Genomic DNA, 21,630 nt, shown 5'->3' with positions numbered 1-21,630 from the left:
TTTGAGTAAACATCTACCTACAATACAATTGTGAAGACCGTTGTAACTATTATATAATCTGTGGTGAAGACGATGACAAACAACTCGGTCCTCGAAACGTCTCAAAATAAAATACTTTAATCCAGCTAAAACCAACTTTAATAAAATACACTGGCGATATTAAAGCCAGGAGGACCTACACACAAGTATACAGTATATATAGCCCACTCCATTACTACGAAGAGCTTTCTCAGTAAGAGCCATCAAAGAAAAATAATCCATCTAAAAACACTTGACACAGTTGGGCGGCCCCGCCCATCCGCCCGCCCACCGGCAGCCACGCCCAGCCATCTTGGAACCTCCACGTTTTTACCGCAGAACTTGGACTGTATATTTTAAGTAAAGTTATCTTAGTCCTGAATACTCCTGAATTAGTTTTCCGCTTACATCGACTCTCTGAAAGGTATATTCTATGAAGCTGTTTATTCTGGCGACGTTGATAATGTTCAAGTTTGTCTTACTCTGATTTTGTTCCTAGATAGCTCCTAGTTGGATTAAGTTTTCCTCTGAAAAAACATGGAGGAGGGGGATGGTATAACTAGCTGAAACTACCCAACCAATAAAATAAGTAATGGAAAATTTTCAGTTATTCAAATCTCGAATCAATAGACAGAGACCGAGTTATAAATAATCAGAATTTAAGCATATGTTAGACAAGTCAACCTGGAGTTTGACATTTGATTTTGAGTTTGGACTACGGGGCTTGATTGACCACGAACTGTTTCAAGTATTAGTGTAGTCCATAAGCAATCAAAAGCCTAGAATAAATGGCGAAAGGTTTTGCATTGCCATCCAACGTGGCAAAGCGGCTAGGTTTACATTTTTGACATATCTGTAAGTATCTACAAATAAATGAAAATCAAACATCCGTACAGACGAACCTCGACCTCCTTCGACAAGTATGATCGTGAAAATATAAAGTTAGGCTAAACTCAACGAAAAAGGCAAGGTAATTCGACATCATACTGTTTTGAATTGAAAACAAATATCGTAAACCAAAATTCATCAAATTTCCAATAAAAAAAATAAGCGGGTAACTGCTAAGCCATATCCCTTCATTGATAGGCCTTTTGACAATCTCAAATGTCTGAAGATTGATGCCCGAGGAGATTTTCCTAACCAAACAACCTAGACCATAGGATCATAATAAGCTGTCTCCAACTATTTCGAAAGTATCAATATCATGTGACTCGTACTCATCCCATCGACGAACGTTGACAACGAAACGGTTCCTAGACAGAACACAATGTAACAAATATCTAACACATTACTGTATTATACATATTTATTTTGCAACTAAATATTTGCAACATTATGAAAAATACACACAAAACCCCAGAACCTAAGTTAAGTACCCACCAACAAGGCCAATCTATATTCAGAAATAAATTGATCACGTAACCAAAAGCTTAAAACTAAAACAAAACAACATCAAAAGCAAACATCAAACGCAGTAAAAAATTACTTTCGTCGATAGGTTAGGATCGCCATCAGTACGTGATCAAAACGCTGAACAAACGCAATCCCCAAAGAAAAACACCGGTAGATTGCAAGCTTTCATCGCAAAGCGAGAGATATCAAAAAATACATCGGACGGTCGCTCCGCGCTTTATTAAGAATAAATTTAGGGAGGACGTCGAGGACCACGGCTGGTCCAAGTGGAGAGAAAGCAGCGATTAAGATACAAAAACAAAGGCATGAATTAAAGTTATGTGTTTTGGTACAGAAATATCATGGAAGGAATACAGGAGATAATGTGAAGAAATGTACAGTCAAAGAAGTTTTCATAATTATAAAGTTATTTAAACGGAGCATTTATTAACAAATGGAAATTGGAGAATAAAAGCGTATAGACAAAAAGTAGAACATACTTTAAGATCCTTGAAGCATCCTTAATAACATAGAAGGGAAGGTAGTGCTTACTGATATTAAATTTAATAAACAAAGGCTGCAACATAAAAATTACTTCGATTTTCTTCAAAGGTTTTTATAAACTGATGCTAAAAGGCTGTAAATCTTGTAAAAAGCATGAAAGTCACCTTTCTATCTTCGTAATAGTAGCCCTATTTAATAATATTAAGTAAAATGATATCCACAATGCAGTACGCATCATGACGCATCACGTTTCTACCTGCATCAAAACAATTTTTACCATTTATCCCACAAACACACAGTTTATTCACCTGTTCCTACAGTTAATTACAACGCCATCCGCTCCCGCTCACGTCACCGCTACCGCTCATGACTTGCTACTCAATAGTGCGAGGTGCCTATCTTCAGACTAATGCATTTATGCAACAGACGCTCGCCAGGATCGATACAGCGCGTAATTTGACGAAAATATTGTGGGAACCTTTTGTTTCTTAGTTTTATATTTGAAACGAGGGTAGTATGAGACCGTTTATTACCTCTCTATTTTAGTTTCGGGGTTTTTGGGGGATTTTCTTTGTAGCGTGGTAGTGAATGGAATATTTTGGCAAGAAACACTGTGTGGGTGCGGTCTTTTTAGTTTTACGTAAAATCTTAATTCGAGTTTAAACAAAAACATGTTATAGCTGCCATTTCATAACTACTCACATTAATACAGAAGGTGAACGTATTTTTTTGTCAAATCACCAAGTAAAAAACTTAATATCCATGACTTATTTAGGGCTACAAATACAATACGAACGCGATACAATGCAATGTAACTTTGGTGGTTTCGTTCTAATTGTATTGTGTTTAAAATGTAATTAATTACATATAGTAACGGAATGAGTCAAAGTGATTTCAATCATCGTAAATAGGAATAAATATTGATATTCACGTATTTTATAAGTATCTAGTATCAGTTTCATCTCGCACTACACAATTGAAACTAATCCGCTTAAGTGAATTTGTCATCATTTCAAATAAGCCCCAGCATCAGTTAAACCTAAAACATTGCAGGTTTACTTTACCTAATCTATCAATCAATGTCTTATTAGTATGCCTGAGGAACTGAACAAAAGTGCCCGCTGGCCACAACGATATACAAATAACCTCAATACATTTATTGGCAGTAAATCTTGCGAACAAATCCTGACCTAAATACAGAAAGAAAAATACCCTCGGAAGATACAAATATATATCTGTATATGTACTATAGGTATAGGACAAATAAAAGTTTCCTTTTACCTCTGAATAGATGAAAAATAAATAAAAAGTAAGGTAGAAGTGAAACAAGGCAGTCTTAACAAGTTGCGAGTAAATCGGATTTGTGAGGGTATTTGAATAAGAGGCAAAGCAGAATTTGAATAGCTTTCGAGAATTTTCTTGCTAAAATAACAATAGAAGAAAATAAAACTGTTCGATTGTTCCCCGCGTTACTCGGAGCCGTGTACGCTGATCTCAGTGCTTATCTTAATGAATCTATAGGGACGATGGTATTTTTTTACTTCTTGAAGATCGGCTTATTTTGATTTATCAAGTACTTAATATTTGTTCGTATCTACGAGCTGCAGGTAATGTTTATGATTACACAAAAAATATTGAAACAACTTTAAAACTTACACTTTCCCTTAAAATAATTATGATAAATTCTTCTTATCTTTCTGACACTGAGGCTTGTTGGGTGATTAAATCTACAGCACACTCGATAAAATATGATTTATCTTATTTGCTTGCTGAATTAATAAGTACCTATGCAGCCATAGTGAGAACATTCGCATTATCAGATATACTCACTTCAATAAAACGTTCATTAAATAAAAAGCACCATCAAATCGGTTCTTTATCATTTTAGACACCTACTATTGTCACATTATTGAAAAACACTAAATCTTTAAGGAGATTTGGTCAATTTTGGTGATATAAGCCTCATTATTTCGCTCCCTCGTCCACAATAAAAAACATCTTAGCTGAAATATTTTCCTTAACGAACAACCTTAAAAGCACTTAGTTAATAAACTAATCGAAATTTCACAACCAAGCTACCACCTTGCTGCTAATACGATTGCTCATAACACAATGAATTGATTGAACAATTGCAATATACCGAATACCGATCAATCGATTACCCCTAAAAGTTAACCCAGTTGCGAAGCTTATTAAAATAATCGACTAACTTTATGGTGTACAATGGCATCGAATGCTACGTCACTTCCTACGCCAGTACCTATTGGTTTTACTATAATAAAAGCATTTACCCTGATTAGAAAGCTATGCTCGTACTATGGTTGTTGTTATTTCAAAAGAATAGTGTGGTATTAGAAAATATTTCAATATGTTTAATAGGCCACCGTAACTTCACGCCTAGGTTACAAAAATATGTTTTAGTAAGGGATTCAGTACAGTAATATAATCAAGGTAGGTAGGTAGGTAAGTAAGGTGTCTGTTACGTAAGTCCATTGCTATACTCCTATATTAATCCACTAAGTATGTAATCATAAGGATATTAAATGTTAACAATTGTCTTATTGCCAAATGACAATATCTGGATGATCCCTTCAAATGTTATGTCCATCAAATATGGTAAAATGTCGGCGCTCCCACTGCGGCTCCGCATCGCTGCCAGTGCGGTGAATCTGTGGACCGCCTTGGGCACCATGGTCTTTCCTGTAGCAAAAGTGCTGGTCGCATGGCACGACACGCCAGCATAAATGACATTATCCGTCGTGCTCTTGTCACCGCCGGAGTGCCAGCCATTTTAGAACCCAGAGGCTTGGCACGCGACGATGGCAAGAGACCAGACGGGATGTCTATAATGCCTTGGAAGATGGGAAGGTCTTTGGTGTGGGACGCAACCTGCGTCGACACCCTTGCATCTTCCCACCTTCCCAGTACGGCGAGCTGTGTCGGTGCAGCTGCTGCAGCCGCGGAAAACCTCAAGCGGCACAAATATGTAAACCTCACCGGCAATTGCATTTTTGAGCCGTTTGGCGTTGAAACCCTGGGACCATGGGGCCCAAGTGCCCACAGACTCTTTCGAGAAATTAGTAAGCGATTAGTGGAGTCCACTCGTGACCAAGGGGCTGGCCTATACTTCGGTCAAAGGATATGTATTGCCATCCAGCGTGGCAATGCGGCCAGCCTTTTGGGCACGATCCCAGCTGACAGCGATGCGGATGAATATTTTGATACTTAGTTTTAATATTTCCTTATAATAAGATCATTGTGTAAACCTATCTAAATAAAATTTGTAGTTCTTATCTTTTATCCGGTAAAATGTGTTCCAGATGTTTGTTAATAAATACTTAGCAGATGTTCCTACAGACTTGCGTAGAAAGAAGAAAGGAATGAAAATACAATTATTAACACAAGAAATATTAGGGTCTAAATGTTAAGGGATCCACAGCTCTCCAATAAAGCAGATGATGATTGTACGGGTATACTTTCAGTATCCCAACCCGAAGGTCCCAAGTTATTGTGAAGCGTATAAAGGCGTGATTGACAGCGTACGCCACAATGCGACGACTCGTAAATATTTGTGTACGCTTTCCTTGCGTTTAGTCGCACAAAGCGAGGAAATCTAAAGCTTTGCAGCGTCACCTTTATAGGCGATTACGTTTTCTTCAATACTTTTCATGGATATTGGAAACATTTGATGAGGTATCTTGTAAAGTATTTTAGAAGGAATGTTCTTGAATGTCAGTTGTAGGAAAAACAAACGTTGACTAATAGAAAATCCCATGTTTATTGCGACTAAAACAAAATGCCAGAAACTAAAATGAAAATGTTTAATAAAAGCAGGTGTTTTGAAAGAAAACCCAACAGAATTGTTCAAGTGAAGACTATAATGATTCCTTTTGATTTTAGGTACAAGGAAGAAGGATGCATCGTATGAAACAAGACTGGAATGAAACTTAGACAAATTATCCGAATATGTGGATAGCGATGGTATTATGGAGTAGCGATACAACTTTTTATGGATGGTGTGGCGTTACTACAACTGTCAACACCGCCATCTACACAGTCGCCGATGCAACTCTCAAACAACTATCCTGCATCGCACATGCAGTGTTCGCGCGCACGTTAATACGCATAGATCACCCCGACAACAACTGTCGGGCAGTAGCCCATCGGATAAAAACATCTGTCCGGTCGGAGGATCCTCCCTTTAGTGCGAGGTATGATGAGCTTTACTCTCTGCTCTCATACCTCCACAATGGTATAGGTATGGTAAACTTAGGTACCCATAAACCCGTTACACCTGATACCACATCCAACATTTCCACCCTCCATTGCGAATACAAAAAAACCGCCCAATCACGTCGATTAGTGTCCCGTGCTCTACAAAACTTATTGTTGGCAACACCACAATACTTCGAAACGATCATCGACACAACTGTTATACAATCTAATACACTAATATCACCCTGTCATTTGTATACGTCAGCCCTTCACGTATTTATAGGACGGCCCACGGGAAATTATGACAGTTACCTGTGAAAATTCAAGTGGAAATCAGTTAATTTGTCGTGATTTTGGGAGATGGTTCAATAATACATATGTAGTTTAATTAGCTTGAGTGAATATCTAAGGAAGAACCACACAATGATAATCACTAGCAGTTCCAATTAAATCACTTCTAGTTGCAAGTTCAAATTTATCTACACGGTTCTGAAATCGCCAGTGACTCCATTGATCTCTACTGGTTCAATGGCGGTCGACAAACCATTCAAAGCTAAAAACATGTGAATTAAACTTTAGAAGACAAAAAGGTAACTCAAACCTAAATTAAAATGGAAGTGCAAACCGAACCTCTAGACTTATCAACAAAAGGCAGAAAGCCGAACAAAATGTTAAACATCATAGACTTCAAGTTTCTCGAAGGGCTGAACAACCACCTAGTCAAGTTGTACGAGAGAACCACAATGGTCTGCAGCAAAGACAGCTTCTGCTTGCCACAGAAAGCTGCCACCATGAAGAACATACTGCCCTGTCAAGTGTGCTTGAAGACCTTTGACCGACCCTCGCTGCTGAAGAGGCATATGAGGACGCATACAGGTACATCTCCGAAATATACTCCGGCAATGTTGGCCATAGCCTCGACTGGTGTGTAAAATATTGACCGGTTCTCGTTTTGCAGACTTTTGCAATGATAATTAGCATTAAAAGTGCCTGCAAAGCAAACCTTATCAGTATTTTGGATGAGGCAACTGCCTCTAACGGTGTCAATAGCTGTTAGGGTACCTACAATTTCTGGCATGCGAACTACAGTCATGGCGCACTGTGGTCCTATTACATAACATAGTTACAGATGGATGTGCTTCGAAATCGTGCAGCTCATATACATATACCAATAACTAAAAGGGGTGCATGATTACGAAGCTCATCCATTTTACTAGGTGTTATCTATTCCCAACACAGTTACAGCACTAATTTTCCATCACAGAACCTATTAACGATTCGATTATGTTGTTCTAGGTGAAAAGCCTCACATATGTAACGTGTGCAACAAAGGCTTCAGCACATCCAGCTCATTGAACACGCATCGGAGAATACATACAGGTGAGTTCCTACTCATAGACTTAGCTTTGAGAACCTCGCTTTGGGATCTGAAGATGCTAGCTCTCGTAAACGGTGTCGCGGTTGCCATTTTGTCTCATCCTCCGAGCCTTTTCCCAATCATGTTGGGGTTGGCTTCCAGTCTAACCGGATTCAGCTGAGTCCAGTGCTTTACAAGAAGCGACTGCCTATCTGACCTCCTCAACCCAGTTGCCCGGGCAACCCGATACCGCTTGGCTAGACTGGTGTCAGACTTACTGGCTTCTGACCACCCGTAACGACTGCCAAGGATGTTCAATGACAGCCGGGACCTACAGTTTAACGTGCCATCCAAAACACAGCCAATGGTGTCTAAGATATACTTAGAAAGTACATACAAACTTAGAAAAGTTGCATTGGTACTTGCCTGACCTGGGATCGAACCCGCGCTCTCATACTTGAGAGGTTGGTCCTTTACCCACTAGGCCACCAAGACCAACCATTTTGTCTCACCCAACGCAATTAGCATACTTATCTATTAAATTCCAAAGTTAGCTGAAACTGTTTTGATTCGATAAAATTGGCTTATGTTTAACTGATCACCAGATATAGTAACAAATAGCAGACAAAAATAGTAAATGATCACCAAAATGAAACTCGCATTTTAATGTAAAACTATAACCAAAGTTTTAACACTTTGCTATCCTATTTAAGTGAAATTGCTCCAAAATAAATCATGCGTAAGCCAAAAATAGTAAATTATCACCAAAATTAAACCACCATTTTAAAGTAAGATTATAACCAAAGTTTTTAAATTCTGCTATCCTATTTAAGCAAAATGCGTCCAAATAAATCATTGTTATCCCAAAAGTAGTAAATGATCACCAAAAGTAGTAAATGATCATCAAAATTATACCAGCGTTTTAATATAAAATGATAATCAAAGTTTTTACATCTTGCTATCCTGTTTAAGTAAACTGACTCCAAAAAAATAAGTTCGGCCTGATACAATACATGTAATAACATTATGGGGACCCTTTTCCTGCACTAGGGTGGAAAATTGTCTATTGCATGCCTCTAAACAACGCGATAAGAGTGTGTTTTCGAGGGAGTGTATTGAGAAACACATTCTTCTTCTTCTTTCTCTTGCCCTGTTCCCAATTTTACTTGGGGTCGGCGCAATATGTCATTTTCTTCCATTTTCCCCTGTCACTCGTCATACTGACACTCACGCATGCATTGCAAGCCGGACACATAACTTAATATGGCATCATAATACTTTATTTGGTAATAAGCCTATATTTTATGGCAATCACAGTGACTTATTTAGGCAAAAATAATACATTAATTTGGTCGTCAAGAGTTGGTGATCATTTACTAAATTTGGTGGTCGAATACAATTTAAAGTGAAGTCGTGACTAAAATAGCTGGAACTATTACATTTTTAGACTTTATTTTTCTGGTGTTCAGTAGATATTTCTGGTTACAAAACTAAGGGTATCAAAGCATTTTATGGTGGTCATTATATTTGTTCCCGATAAAATTGACAATTTCACACTGTGTTAAATGAACTTCTTTTTTGAGATGACAAATCATCAAATGACCTTTCGTACTGTGGTTGTTAGTGTAATAGAGCAACAGCAAAACTTTTGAGAGATCATGTAGCCCAGCATGTTTCGGCCCTGTAGGGCCACGTATATAGGCGTTGCTTACTGCTCTTCGAGAAGCGCGTGGAGCACAACGTACTGCAGACACGCGACTATCATCGCTAGATGGACGGACGGCCAATCAGCGTACAGCCCTCAGCCCGAGTCAGAGTCCATGGCTTCCATCTAAGTGCTTTACTCTTAACAAAATAAGTGAACTGTCAACAGTTAATAAAAATCGCTAATTGCCTTTCATTTGCCGCAGGTGAAAAGCCTCACAAATGTCCTGAATGTGGCAAATGCTTCACAGCTAGCTCCAACCTGTACTATCATCGCATGACACATACAAAGGTTAGTTCCTACCTAGAGAATAACTATTATTTATATAAGAATAGTAAAGATTTGTTTCCTCTGCACCACGATTCAAGTTAGATAGACCCGGTGCTGGTGTCTATCCATACCCTAGCTTCAGAGAAGGATATAATGATAATGGGTTTATTGTGACGTCATACTTAATTTTACTTTTTATATACCTTTTGTGTAGTCCTTTATGTACCTATGGCCATATGAACTAGGTACTAATTTTTACCGCCTTCTATATCCTTCCCTATGTGCTTATTCCTCGGTATACTTTCGTCCATAATTTATATTCTACCAGAACTATCCCTATGTACTTTTTGATGTATTCTCCTTATACTTCCTCACGTAAGACACCTATGTACTCGCCGTATGAACTACCGTATTTACAGCCTTATTTACGCTTCCTACATCTTTCATGATATCGTTTGTCTGAAGATTCTATATTAGTATAACTATTTTGCTACAGAACAAGCCGCACAAATGTTCGTGGTGCCCGCGCTCGTTCCCCACGCCCGGCGAGCTGCGCGCCCACGCCGCCGCGCATGCGCGAGCTGGCCGACCACGAGACCTACTGCACCATTTCACACACACGTAAGGAATATTCAGAATTCACATTATTGATAGTCACCATCTCTTCATCTTCCGAGCCTTTTCCCATCAACTATTTTGGGATTGGCTTCTAGTGTAACCGGATTTGGCTGAGTACCAGTGTTTCACAAGGAGCGACTGCTGCCCGACCTCCTGGCAGTTACCCGGGCAACCCAATACCCTTGGTAAGACTGGTTACTTGGTAAGACTGACTACCTATTACGACTGCCGAAGACAGCCGCGAGGTACAGTTTAACGTGCCATCCGAAACAAAGTCATTGGTGTCCAAGATACCTACTTAGAAAGTAGGTACATAGGTACCATACCTACTAACTTAGAAAAGTTGCTTTGGTCATTTAATAAATATTCTTCAGAATTCATATTATTGATATATTGATATTGGTACCTACACTAACATAATTGAGTTTCGGTTTTGACTTCCGTCCCGCCGGGGACGCCGCCGCGTCCCTTGCTAGCTTACCAAACAAACAATTAAGTAGGTATTCTGTGGTCAATCTAGACAACAGGCTTAGAAATAAAATAATTAATTAGGTATTAGGTACTCACTGGGCGCTGGGAACTGGGGATCACTACTCCATAACACTGATAATCGTATTTCACGGTACCGATGTCGTATAGTAGTTCGGTTATAACCGGTTGACCGAACTATTAAAACTTATTTAAGCACAAAAATACACGAAAGCACAAACAATATTTAGGCACTTCATTCCAGTTGATTAAATCAACCCCAAATGTAAAAAAATCTTTTTCATCCCACCATCTCGGAAAGAGTTATTTAACTTTTAGATATTCGAGTGTAAAAGCCATTTTTATCCTCTCGACTAGAGCGAAAAACTGATTTGAAATAAGAACATCTTGTGCAATGCTCGATTTGTGACAATCTTGATAAGACTTTTTAAACAAATAAATATTAAACAAATAAACTTCTGCTTAAAATAATGATTCAACTAATTAAGTAATTTTTATTATTGTTCTTAGATCGATTATTAACCTTATTTTATTTTTAAACTGAGTTTTTAAATAAATAAACTTTAATAGGTACAACTTCTTAATTTGCCATAAGCGCGCCATTTCCTTCTTTTGCATAGTCATTTCCGAGTTTCAAGTGCAAAGATTTTAGAAAAACAACTTTGCACTCTTGAATAACAAATAACTATTATTTACCCAGATTCCTATAAAGACGAAATATGACTAACTATTGCCCGCGACTTCGTTCGCGTGGAATAGTGACTTCCGGCAGATTTTTGGTTTGACCAATAGATGGCGCTATACGTCCGGAATAAATTTTATTTTTTTGTAATAAAAACTATCCTACGTCCTTTCACAAGTCCCAAACTATGTCTGTACCAAATTTCACACAAATCGGTTCAGTAGTTTAGGCGTGAAGAAAAGACAGACAGACAGAAAGACAGGCAGAGTTACTTTCACATCCTACTTCCTACTTATATTATAAATGTGAAAGTTTGTGAGAATGTATGGATGTATGTTTGTTATTCTTCCACGCAAAAACGTCCGGACCGATTTGGTTGAAATTTGGTATGCAGATAGGTGATACCCTGGATTAACACATAGGCTACTTTTAACCAACACACCAGGCGGGCGAAGCCGCTTGCGGAAGCTAGTTTATAATATTAGTAAGGAAGGATTTATACCACAGAAATACACACCACTTCAGCCTTAAAAGTAATGTAATGTAAATTTCTATGATATTATTTGACTTTAAAAGGAAAAAGAATAACTTCTAACTTCTCTTATCTCTTTCACAGGTCAACCCTCTACACCTAGATCAGAAACCACCAAAGATCCCAAATAAAACAACTTCAATAAATAAAATAAAAATCTTTTATTCATCTACTTTCTGTTTCTTGGCATCTACAGTCTCACTGTCTATTTTCCGTTTCTCCCCAGACTCCTCTTTCATTTTATCCGCACTTTCGGACTCTGCCTTGCATTTGTCCCCACTCTCGGTTTCCATCTTGGATTTGTCCCCACTTTCACTGGTTTCCGTAGAACTGGGTGTTTTGTGGTAGTTATTCTGTGAAGCCTGGTTGTCACTGGATGTGTCAACTTTGAGGAGCTCCCGTAATGCCATTGTGGCGTAGCAACTCGCTGGAAGCGTCAGTGTTAGGAGTAGGGCTTTGTATTTGCCGTCTGTAATAAAGGAAAACAATACATTAGAAGGAAATGACTATGTTATGTACGATACATACAAATACACATACATGCATAAAACTTACATTCTAATTTTGCTATAGTTGGAGATGTATCACTAAATACATTTTAAATTTAATAATCAGTTACACAATTAATCAGGAGTGTGCGTACTGCAAGCTAAATGTATCTAGCATCACGTGAAGCACCTTCAATTTCTTTGAGTCCACTCAATAGTGTATGCTACATCTAGCGCTATGGCTAACTGGTTGTTAAACAGCAAGCAAATTCAAACAAGGTCTAAATTCACGCACAATATAAACGTACGTTTTTCTTAAAAATAACTTTTTACTTTGAACGTTGAATGTGACAATTCATAGTAAACAGTTGCTTTGAGACAACTGACGTTTATATTGTCGATGTTTGGGATAAAATCCTATACTTTAGACAAGGCTTAAAAGACACGAGTCCTTACCTTCAATGATCCCCGACAGCGTCTCCTGCCTCATCATCTCCAAGTCGGACAGCAGCAGGTCTGCGCTGGGCTGCGAGTAGCGCACGCAGCGCCACGTGACGTCACGCGGCACCACGCATATATGACGGTATGCGCCTGACATGCTGTAGCTCCTGGAATGGAGAGGATTTATTTATAGTATAGTTAATATGCAAAATGGTCAGAGAAGCAGTCTCACTTAGGAGTATTGGGTGTGTCCAGGTAACTAAGTTGAAGAGGTCAGACTTGTAAATAGCCCCTACATTGTTAGGAAAAGCTAGGCAGATAATGACACATGTGATAAAGTTACAACTTGTTCTTGATACGAAGCAAAAATACATAGGAAATAGTAAGCTGTCCTTTGTTTAGACGTTCGACAAGTCATTATTTATCAGCCTTAAATAATTTTGGGATTGAGTTTTAACCTAATAGCAGCGTCATCATCATCAGTTAAATTCATTAAAAAAAAAAAATTTCACTATTTTACACTACTAAATAACCCCAGTTGATCAAGGACCACTACTTACGCTTCTATTGAATTTGAATTGATTTAATTTTCTAAGACAAGTCAGTATTAAAAATAATTCAGTCGTAACTTAGTTTGACATCTTCATATTATCAAAAAAAAAAATTGAACCACAAACGACAAGAAGAAATTCCCACTTACTTAATCTTATGCCTCATTTCCAGCGTCAGACCAACTTTCTTAAGCTCTTCCTCATAAAAATCCTTCATATTCGGCGGGTAATCCACAGAATACCCTGGAAGTGGCATAACAATATCAAACACAGTATATTTGCCACTATCTACGTCTTCTTGCGTTAATACCTTCACTGGTATTTTCGGTTTCTCTTCCTGTTTTTGTTTATTATCTTTGAATTGATTAGTTTCTGTGTCGGTTACGTCCTTTGGTTTATCGTCGCCATCTTGTTTTGTTTCATCTGTGCTTGTGTCGTTTTGGTTATTTTCTGATTGATTTTCGTCTGTTTGATTTTCTTCGGAATCTGATTCTTCGTCTTCGAATTCGTCTGTAAATGGTTTTAATAGATTTAGATATCTTTGAAATTATACTGACGTGACTTGGACATACTCAGTAATATTTAAAATTATGCAAGTAAGTTTCATTACTATGAGAGTGATAGTAAAGCTATAAATATTAAGTTTCTATGTAGATGTATACCGTACCGTCTCTATCAACTTTCACGAGTGGCACGAGGTCGCCGACCGCCGGCTTGAGACCAAAGCGCCGCAATCTTTCCGATACACTACGGTTCCACACTAGAGACTGGAACGAGTGTAAGTACAGGAGACGAGTGTTGCGGGCTAGCTGGAAAATAATAAGAGGTAAAATTAATGGTTGCTATTAAAATAAATTTTTAATGTATCATAATTATAGTAAGTTTTTATTGGCGGTCAGCACACAAAATAGGGGTTTTGGTCTACTCAGTTTGGGAAATAGTTATAAAGTTATTTGTTAGCAATTAGCTACCTATTTAAGTCTCAACTATGGAGTAAGGAAAGATGACTGGAGATGGCATAATACAGGTAGGTGAGGTGCCTACTTTTAGGTTAAATTCGTATAATCACAATGATCTAGCTCAGCAGAGCGATGTTACCAGCGAACTAATGAGGTGTTTGGGATTTTTTAAATATCTGTCACAATTTTTGGTATTACAAACGAAAGGTCGGGCCCAAAGAAGACGTAAAAGGGCGGAGCTCTATTTCCTCGGCACCCGCTCAATCGCATTTTGGTGCGTTTATTTCTTAGAAGTCAGTTTGTTCTCTATGGTCTCAAAGCCTGCTGTCAGAGCAATAGAACAAGGCCAAGACACTCGATGCTACAACATGCTGGTAATGAGCTAGTTACCTTTCCCAGCGCCCCGAGCAGGTCTCTCGGCGCGGCGGCCAGCGCGCGCAGCAGGCGCGCCTCGCTGTGCGCGGCGCGGCGCGGCAGCGCGCGCGCGGCGGCGGCGGCGCCCGCGCTCGCGTATAGCTGGAGAGCTTCTTCTAGTGGACCCGCCCGGTACTCGAGTATCATGTCGATTGCCTGTAATTAACCATACACAAATAATTAATAGGAGAATGTATGTAATAAATACACAACACATTCTATGTGCCTGGACATAATGTTTGTCAAATAACTTTCCACTTCTCCTCCTTCTCTCTTCTATTCCTTTTAAGAAATAAGAAAATTATTATAAAAAATCGGTAAAAAATACCGATTTAATCTTCAAGCCATTAACTTTGTTTAAAAGATGTTTGAAATGGTTTAAACCTTAGAATTTTTTTAGAAGCATTCATACATTTGATCTGTTTACTACCTTACTGAAGCCACCAGTAACTAACTTTACACAAAAAAGCTACTAAACAAGAAATATTATTACATCTAGTCCCCTACCCACACACACACACACAAAAATAAAACATAAATACAAGAATCCACGAAACCTAATACGATTAGCTTACTATCGTTTAAAATTCTTAAAGAACCTACCTCCTTAAAATTCCCTTGCAGCAGCTTCAAGCCGATATTATACGTCGGGGTATCGACCCTGGACCCAAACCGTTGAAGACCATAATAATTGATGAACCCATGTTCCTGCAGATGCTTACACGCAGCATCCACTACTTCATCTGAAGCTGTCACGTTGCGGAGAGCGATGCGGAATCTGAAAGTAATCTTTGTATGGTCATAGGCTTTAGTTTATACTGCTAAAGTTATTGATTGCTTTATTTGGACATAACAAACCCAAATGGTTATGTTATGAACGAATAGAGTTCAGGAAATAATAAAACGTTTATCAAGTTTGTAAGGGTATGTGCTTTACTTTTCACCTACTCAAACACATTTCAGAATAATTAGGAAGAGATTTTAACCAGGTTCGGGAAAGCAGTTCCTTCGGGACGCTGGTAAACCTGAGAGAGGCGACGAAATACGCTTAGAAAACTATTAGTCCTAATAGATCATCTTTAATTTTAACATATGCTAAAATCACAACAATACAACATCCCTTCACTCTTCCATACACTAACTATTCTAACTTCTTACCACCCACCTGTTTCCCTGCAGCATCCCCAACTTGAGATTATAATCTTTAAAGCAGAAGTTGCCAACATGTATGTCCTTCAGGAACCGCGTGGCTGCCACAAACCGGTTGGGGTCCAGTCGACGAGCACTGAACCATTGCGAAGTCTTCGCGCGACGGTCTTTTGTGCCAGCATAGCCGAGCATTGATGGCTTCACGCTGCGAAGAAGAAACGTCAAGTTAGGATCAGTCAGTCTTCTCTGTAGAGAACAAAATGACTAACGGAGATGTCATAACGCAAAATCTGAGAAAGTAACGTCGCCAAAATGTGGGTGTTCGCGGGACGCGGAACGTTACCTTGACCCATTTTTTTTTTTTTGACATATCAATTTTTTGCGCGAAGGAGCCTCGCCTGCCTACCTTTGGCAACTCCATGTGGAGTGATTTTAATAACACTTCAGTTATGAAGGTCAAAAAAACAGTCTCTTCTACATATATGTGAGAAACAGCTGTGCAACTATATTCAACTTACGATATGGTTAAGCAGGTAACAAATCTGACATTTCAGATCTTTGAATAACCAGCTACTTGCATATAAACTATTTTTTTTATAAGAATATGATACTCACTGCACTCCTATTCGCTCAGCAATCCGTACGGCAGCATCCATTGTGTCACAATTCTCCTTGTGCACTATGAAATGCACATACTCTGCTGGCCACATCCACTTCACTCTGTTGTCTATGCGCACTTTAGAAAAAAAAACATTGTAATTACAATATCTCTCTATGGGTTTGAATATTTCAGATTTTATTTTTATTTTTTATCTAATTTTGTACTAAGGTTCTTCAAATCTAACAGACAGACATTTATTGCTGGGTAGCTTGTAATGCTATTATATTTCTTTTCTACAGCTAAGGCCTTTTTTGTACTTTTTTTCAGCCTAACTTTTAATAAATGCATTATCAACGTAGTAACGTAGTATCAATGTTTGACTTAATTCAATCTTACCTCCTTTCTTGAACTTTTGGAATCTCATCAACTTCTTGTCTTCAATATTGACGGTGCTACCAACTATACTGTCTCCGAAAGCCTTTTTGACTGCATCATGGATCTTAGTTCTCTGCTCCTTAGTTACGCCCTCCATGTCAATCTAAAAACAAAACTTTCATATAAATTATACCTCAAGTTTCCATTTAAGATTATTGATTTGTTTACAAGTACTACTCTGTTTACAAATAAAATAGTAGGTTACTCAAACCGATTAGAGCACCATGATATATTCCTTAGTAGATACCATTTCTTTTATTTTACTTGATGTTTCCTTGATTTCGTTGTCATTTTCTGTGACAATTTGATTTGCTTTTTACATATGTTTTACTTCATTTGCTACCATAGCTCATAAGCTACTAATATACAGTTATGACATAATGGTTGCCATTAAGCACAATGGCAATAAAATCAGGATACGAGCAAGAGGATGATGATGAATAAGGCACAATACCTCAACGCAGTCCGGCTCAGGATCTTTACTGACTGCCAAGTTATTAATCTTATCCCACGTCTCAGTGGGCAGTATCTCCAGGTTGTACTTCGTGAGGAGCAGGTACTCATCCTCAACTACGGCTTCCTCTTCAGGGGCAGGCGGTGCCTTCAAGCATGTCAGTTGGGCTATCTCACCTTGCTCGTTTATTTCTGATACTTGGAAATCTGAATATCTGGTGAAGATTTTGATTAGGTTTAATTTATGTTCCAACATATTTTTTTATATCATTTACAATGAAATTATATGACAAAGATGTATAGTAACAGTTTGCCTGGTGTTCCCTATTACTGCAAAAGCAAAGGTAATAATGAAATAAAATAATATTGCATTACCATTCTTTTTAAGGATTTTATTATAAAACATGAACTAAAAGATATTGAGAGTTGATAGCAATGTAAATACAAAGATCTGTATGAGTTTGAATAAACAAAACCATACCTTGATTTAATAATTCCATTGAATCCTGGCAGTTTACTTATATATTCTGTCACACCAATATCTTCTTCAGACAATCTCTTTCCGGGGGTATCTCTCTTTACCCACACGCCCTTCTTTCCTGAGTAATTGTTTTGATATTTTGGGCCACCACCCTGACCATCGAAGTTCCCCATGTGCGGCTTGAAGCCTCTGTGGTTACCTGACCATCCTCTGTTGCCCCCGCGGCCACCCCTAAACCCTCGTCTCATATTACGATCACGATTACCTCGATTCCACGGCCTGCTGTTATTCATTTTCTCTTATAATCAATACTTAACCTATAAAAACTAAACACTGTTTTGGTTAAATTAGCACAAACTTAAAGTTCTGAGTATTTAATACTTTCACTTTTTGTAAACTGTTAATGCACATGTACTTATTATAAAATGAAATCACGAAATACTTTCAGAAGGGCTTTAAGCCGACACGGGCACGCGAACGAAATCACTGCAAATTAAATGCAAATTCAATCCCAATCCCAAACAAAACGTTTTATACACCTTGAATGAATGACACTGACTGACCACTCACCACTGTCATTGTCATCTGTCACGTTTGTCAATGTTCAACACGGAAAGTCGTGCGGAAAACTGTCTCCAAGTCTCCAAAGAAATCCCCCTATTCCTAAAAGCATACCGGTTTTTTCAAAATTTAGAATCCCCCATTGCTCCATATCCCAGACTTCCTCTATTTAATTACCCCTATGAAGTACTTTGCTTCACCCCTAAAATATTCTATAACATTGGCATATCCAAAAACTCCCCATCGGCAAATTCGGCCTTTAATGCGGTTTTGGGTGAACGATGGATTGGGTTTCAAAAGTTCTTCACGGATGCTTCCAAATCAAATGGTGGCTGTACTGGAGCCGCGGTTTACTATCAGAACTCTAAAATAATTTTGAAATTCAAATGTCCGAAGGAGTCTTCTGTATTTACAGGCGAGTGTGTGGCACTATTGGAAGCTTGTCGTTTTATAGAGTCCCATGAGATTAGCTATGGAGTTATCTTTACTGACTCCCTTAGCTGTCTCCAAGCCCTATCCCAGAATCCCTTTAGAACTAAACTCCATTTTCCTATTGTCCTGGATATTAAAAAGTCCCTTTTCTCCTGCACTAGGCAAGAGAAAGAAGTTCACTTAGTCTGGATTCCTAGCCATTGCGGTATAGCGGGCAATGAATGTGCCGATGCATTGGCCAAAGATGCGTGTTCATCTGAGTCTGCTGACCTTGTACACTTCTCCCTTCAAGGGCATGACCTGCTAAACCTCCCTAAATTGAGTCTTGAGACCTCGTGGCAGGAATGCTGGAACATCTCCAGCAAAAAGAAGGGTAGCTCTTATTTCGCCATTCAACCGGTTGTAAAACCAAAACCGTGGTTTTCAAAATTTAAAAAATACCCTAAAAGGGTAATTTCAGTCCTGTGCAGAATACGGTTAGGTCACTGTTGTACACCGGTCTTTCTGCGCAAAATTCGGGTGCAGGATTCATCCCTCTGCGAGTGTGGACTGGATGAGGGTACCCTGGACCATATATTTTTTGACTGTCCTAACAACTCATCCTTTGATTTATATGGTCGTCTCCAAAAACTTAAAATTCCTCTCCCTACTAATTTCCGTTCCCTCTTATCCCACTCCTGTCCAGAACTGCTCCAGATGCTGTTGATGTTTATACATCAAAACAATATTAAATTATAAACTGTGGCCTATATTTAGGCCTCAGTTTGTATGGTTGTGGTATATGTATGTTATGTGTTACTAACATTTTCTTGTTATTTTTATATATGTAAATGTATTTCTGTTTGTTTCAGTGCCGTCCTACTAACACATTAAGTTACACAAGATCGGCCACAGCTCCGTCTTAAATCAATATATAATTATTATTTTTATTTTTTTTTTTCATTAAAAGCACTACTTGCTTGTCATCCCACTTGTCATTGGCAGAATCGTCGAATTGACATCGACACGGATTGCCATATCCAAAAATAGAATAGAATAGAACATTATTGGAAAGAAAGTCTCAGATTAAATGCAGATTTGAGATTATTGAATACCATCATCACCATATTTAATTAATACTTCATATAGTATCTAATATGTGTGAGTGCAATTTGAACTCCTCACGGATTAGTAAAAAAAGTAATGGTATAATAAAAATAAACTTTTTTTGTTATTTGTTTGTACCCCAAAGGCTCCTAAATTACTGAATCAATTTGAAAAATTATTTCCTTGTTGGAATTGTATACTCTCTTCGGGTAACATAAGCTATACTAATATCTCTGTACGGACAGTCAGTAGTTCCCAAGAAACGCAAGTGTACCCAAGGAAAATCGACTAGTTGTTTCTATATAATAAAAGGTACTCATTACTTAATAAACACTTAACCCCTCTGCTCGACAAGGTTTTGACTAGAGATGTAAAGTGACCGTCACGTTATATGTGACCGATTAAGTTTTCTTGAAAAACACTTTTCGGCTGTGCACATTTAAAATATATGAATATCCGAACGTAGAATTTCCCGCGAACTTGAAACATCTGTATCTGTCTGTCAACGATTAAATTTTTAGACTTGCACAAAATCGGTAACGTTGTTGATTTGAATTTGAAATTACTTACGTTTCATTTTTTGGAAAACTAAGTGAAATTTTATTTGTTACGACTTCTAATATTCAAAGTTCGATTTAAAACATGCCTATTAAAGAAATTGGTGAGTAGCAAGAGTAATTATATTAAATCAGCCCACGGACCTCGTATTTCTGCCATTGAAATTACTTAAGTCTATGGGTTTGTTCGAAATAGTTGTCGCAGTACTGGAATACTAAGCCCATGAAGACATGGTTGGGTTTTAGTAGACAAGACTTCTAAACTCTTTCGCATTAATGATTCCAAGCCCACGAAAGATTGATGATTTCCTACCTACCCACAAAAACAAGTAAAAAAATGCTATTTTTGTGCAGAATATTAAAATTTCATAAGAACCTTTTTATTTTGCAGAAGAAAGTCCCTCTAGACTTAGAGCAAAGCCCAAATCTCGCAGTCGTCGAGCAGGAATAACCTTACCTGTTGGCAGGATCCACAGGATTCTCAAAAATGGCAACTATGCTCCACGTATCGGCGGAGGCGCAGCGGTGTACATGGCTGCAGTGCTTGACTACCTAGCATCCGAGTTATTAGAGTTGTCTGCCAATGCAGCTGACGACAATAAGAGATCCAGGTAAGATATCTAACTACCTTCCTCTGAAATTATGTTACTAACCATTTCCCGTGGTTTCGCGCGCGTCCCATGGGAACTCCTGCAAGTACTCCGCCCCTAAGACGACCCACTGACCAAAATGTAGCCTATGTTACTTTGGAAGAGTAGCTTTCCAAGTGTTTTTTTTTTTTTAACACCTACAGACTGCAAGCCATTGCACTAATTTATTGCAGTTGCTCATTGATTTATGTGAGGAAATTATGTTAGCTAACATTCGAGAAAACTGATTCAAGTTCACTAATAACAGTAGGTACCTACCATGACTAATCAATGTCACTCTGTTTGTCCAGAATCTCACCTCGCCACATTCTTCTGGCTGTCCGCAATGATGATGAACTGAACAAAATGTTAGCAGGAGTAACTATCTCAGAGGGTGGAGTTATGCCACACATCAATCGACACCTATTGCCAAAGAAGACTCAAATGAAAGGTCATCAGAACACAAATACCTCATCACAAGAATATTAATTGAAATGTCCAAACGTTAATAGTGTTAAGTTCAAAGAAATTAAAATTAAGTGTTTATTATTGTTAGTAGCAAAAACAAATAAAGTAAAATTGTTGATTATTATTTATGTTGTTTTTCTCAA

The 21,630-nt window shown here is 38.2% G+C and overlaps 3 protein-coding genes across 4 annotated transcripts; 2 read left to right on the top strand and 1 right to left on the bottom strand.

Annotated features, from left to right (window-relative positions):
• The first annotated feature begins 6,070 nt into the window (after positions 1–6,070).
• LOC124630527 (zinc finger protein 723-like) lies at positions 6,071–11,909 on the top strand. Its single transcript, XM_047164473.1, has 5 exons — positions 6,071–7,005; positions 7,426–7,509; positions 9,397–9,482; positions 9,958–10,082; positions 11,867–11,909. The coding sequence occupies exons 1-5, from the start codon at positions 6,741–6,743 to the stop codon at positions 11,883–11,885; spliced, it is 579 nt and encodes a 192-aa protein (XP_047020429.1). The 5' UTR covers positions 6,071–6,740; the 3' UTR covers positions 11,886–11,909.
• A 15-nt stretch (positions 11,910–11,924) lies between these two features.
• On the bottom strand, positions 11,925–18,312 carry LOC124630526 (pseudouridylate synthase 7 homolog). Its single transcript, XM_047164472.1, has 11 exons — positions 17,755–18,312; positions 17,275–17,488; positions 16,782–16,923; positions 16,400–16,520; positions 15,801–15,989; positions 15,239–15,413; positions 14,612–14,791; positions 13,930–14,071; positions 13,412–13,772; positions 12,727–12,878; positions 11,925–12,251 (listed from the first exon to the last, which is right to left on the bottom strand). The coding sequence occupies exons 1-11, from the start codon at positions 18,045–18,047 to the stop codon at positions 11,944–11,946; spliced, it is 2,277 nt and encodes a 758-aa protein (XP_047020428.1). The 5' UTR covers positions 18,048–18,312; the 3' UTR covers positions 11,925–11,943.
• Positions 18,313–19,812: 1,500 nt separating this feature from the next.
• On the top strand, positions 19,813–21,611 carry LOC124630357 (histone H2A, sperm-like). Of its 2 annotated transcripts, none has more exons than XM_047164225.1 (3): positions 19,813–19,926; positions 20,782–21,001; positions 21,331–21,611. In XM_047164225.1, the coding sequence occupies exons 1-3, from the start codon at positions 19,884–19,886 to the stop codon at positions 21,506–21,508; spliced, it is 441 nt and encodes a 146-aa protein (XP_047020181.1). In that variant the 5' UTR covers positions 19,813–19,883; the 3' UTR covers positions 21,509–21,611. The 2 variants fall into 2 exon arrangements, with proteins under 2 accessions (XP_047020181.1, XP_047020182.1); XM_047164226.1 differs by lacking the exon at positions 19,813–19,926 and adding an exon at positions 20,334–20,494.
• The last annotated feature ends 19 nt before the right edge of the window (positions 21,612–21,630 follow it).

This window comes from Helicoverpa zea, chromosome 5 (genome assembly GCF_022581195.2).
Source record: "Helicoverpa zea isolate HzStark_Cry1AcR chromosome 5, ilHelZeax1.1, whole genome shotgun sequence".
Lineage (NCBI taxonomy): Eukaryota > Metazoa > Arthropoda > Insecta > Lepidoptera > Noctuidae > Helicoverpa > Helicoverpa zea.
This window is presented reverse-complemented; position numbering and strand designations above follow the sequence as displayed.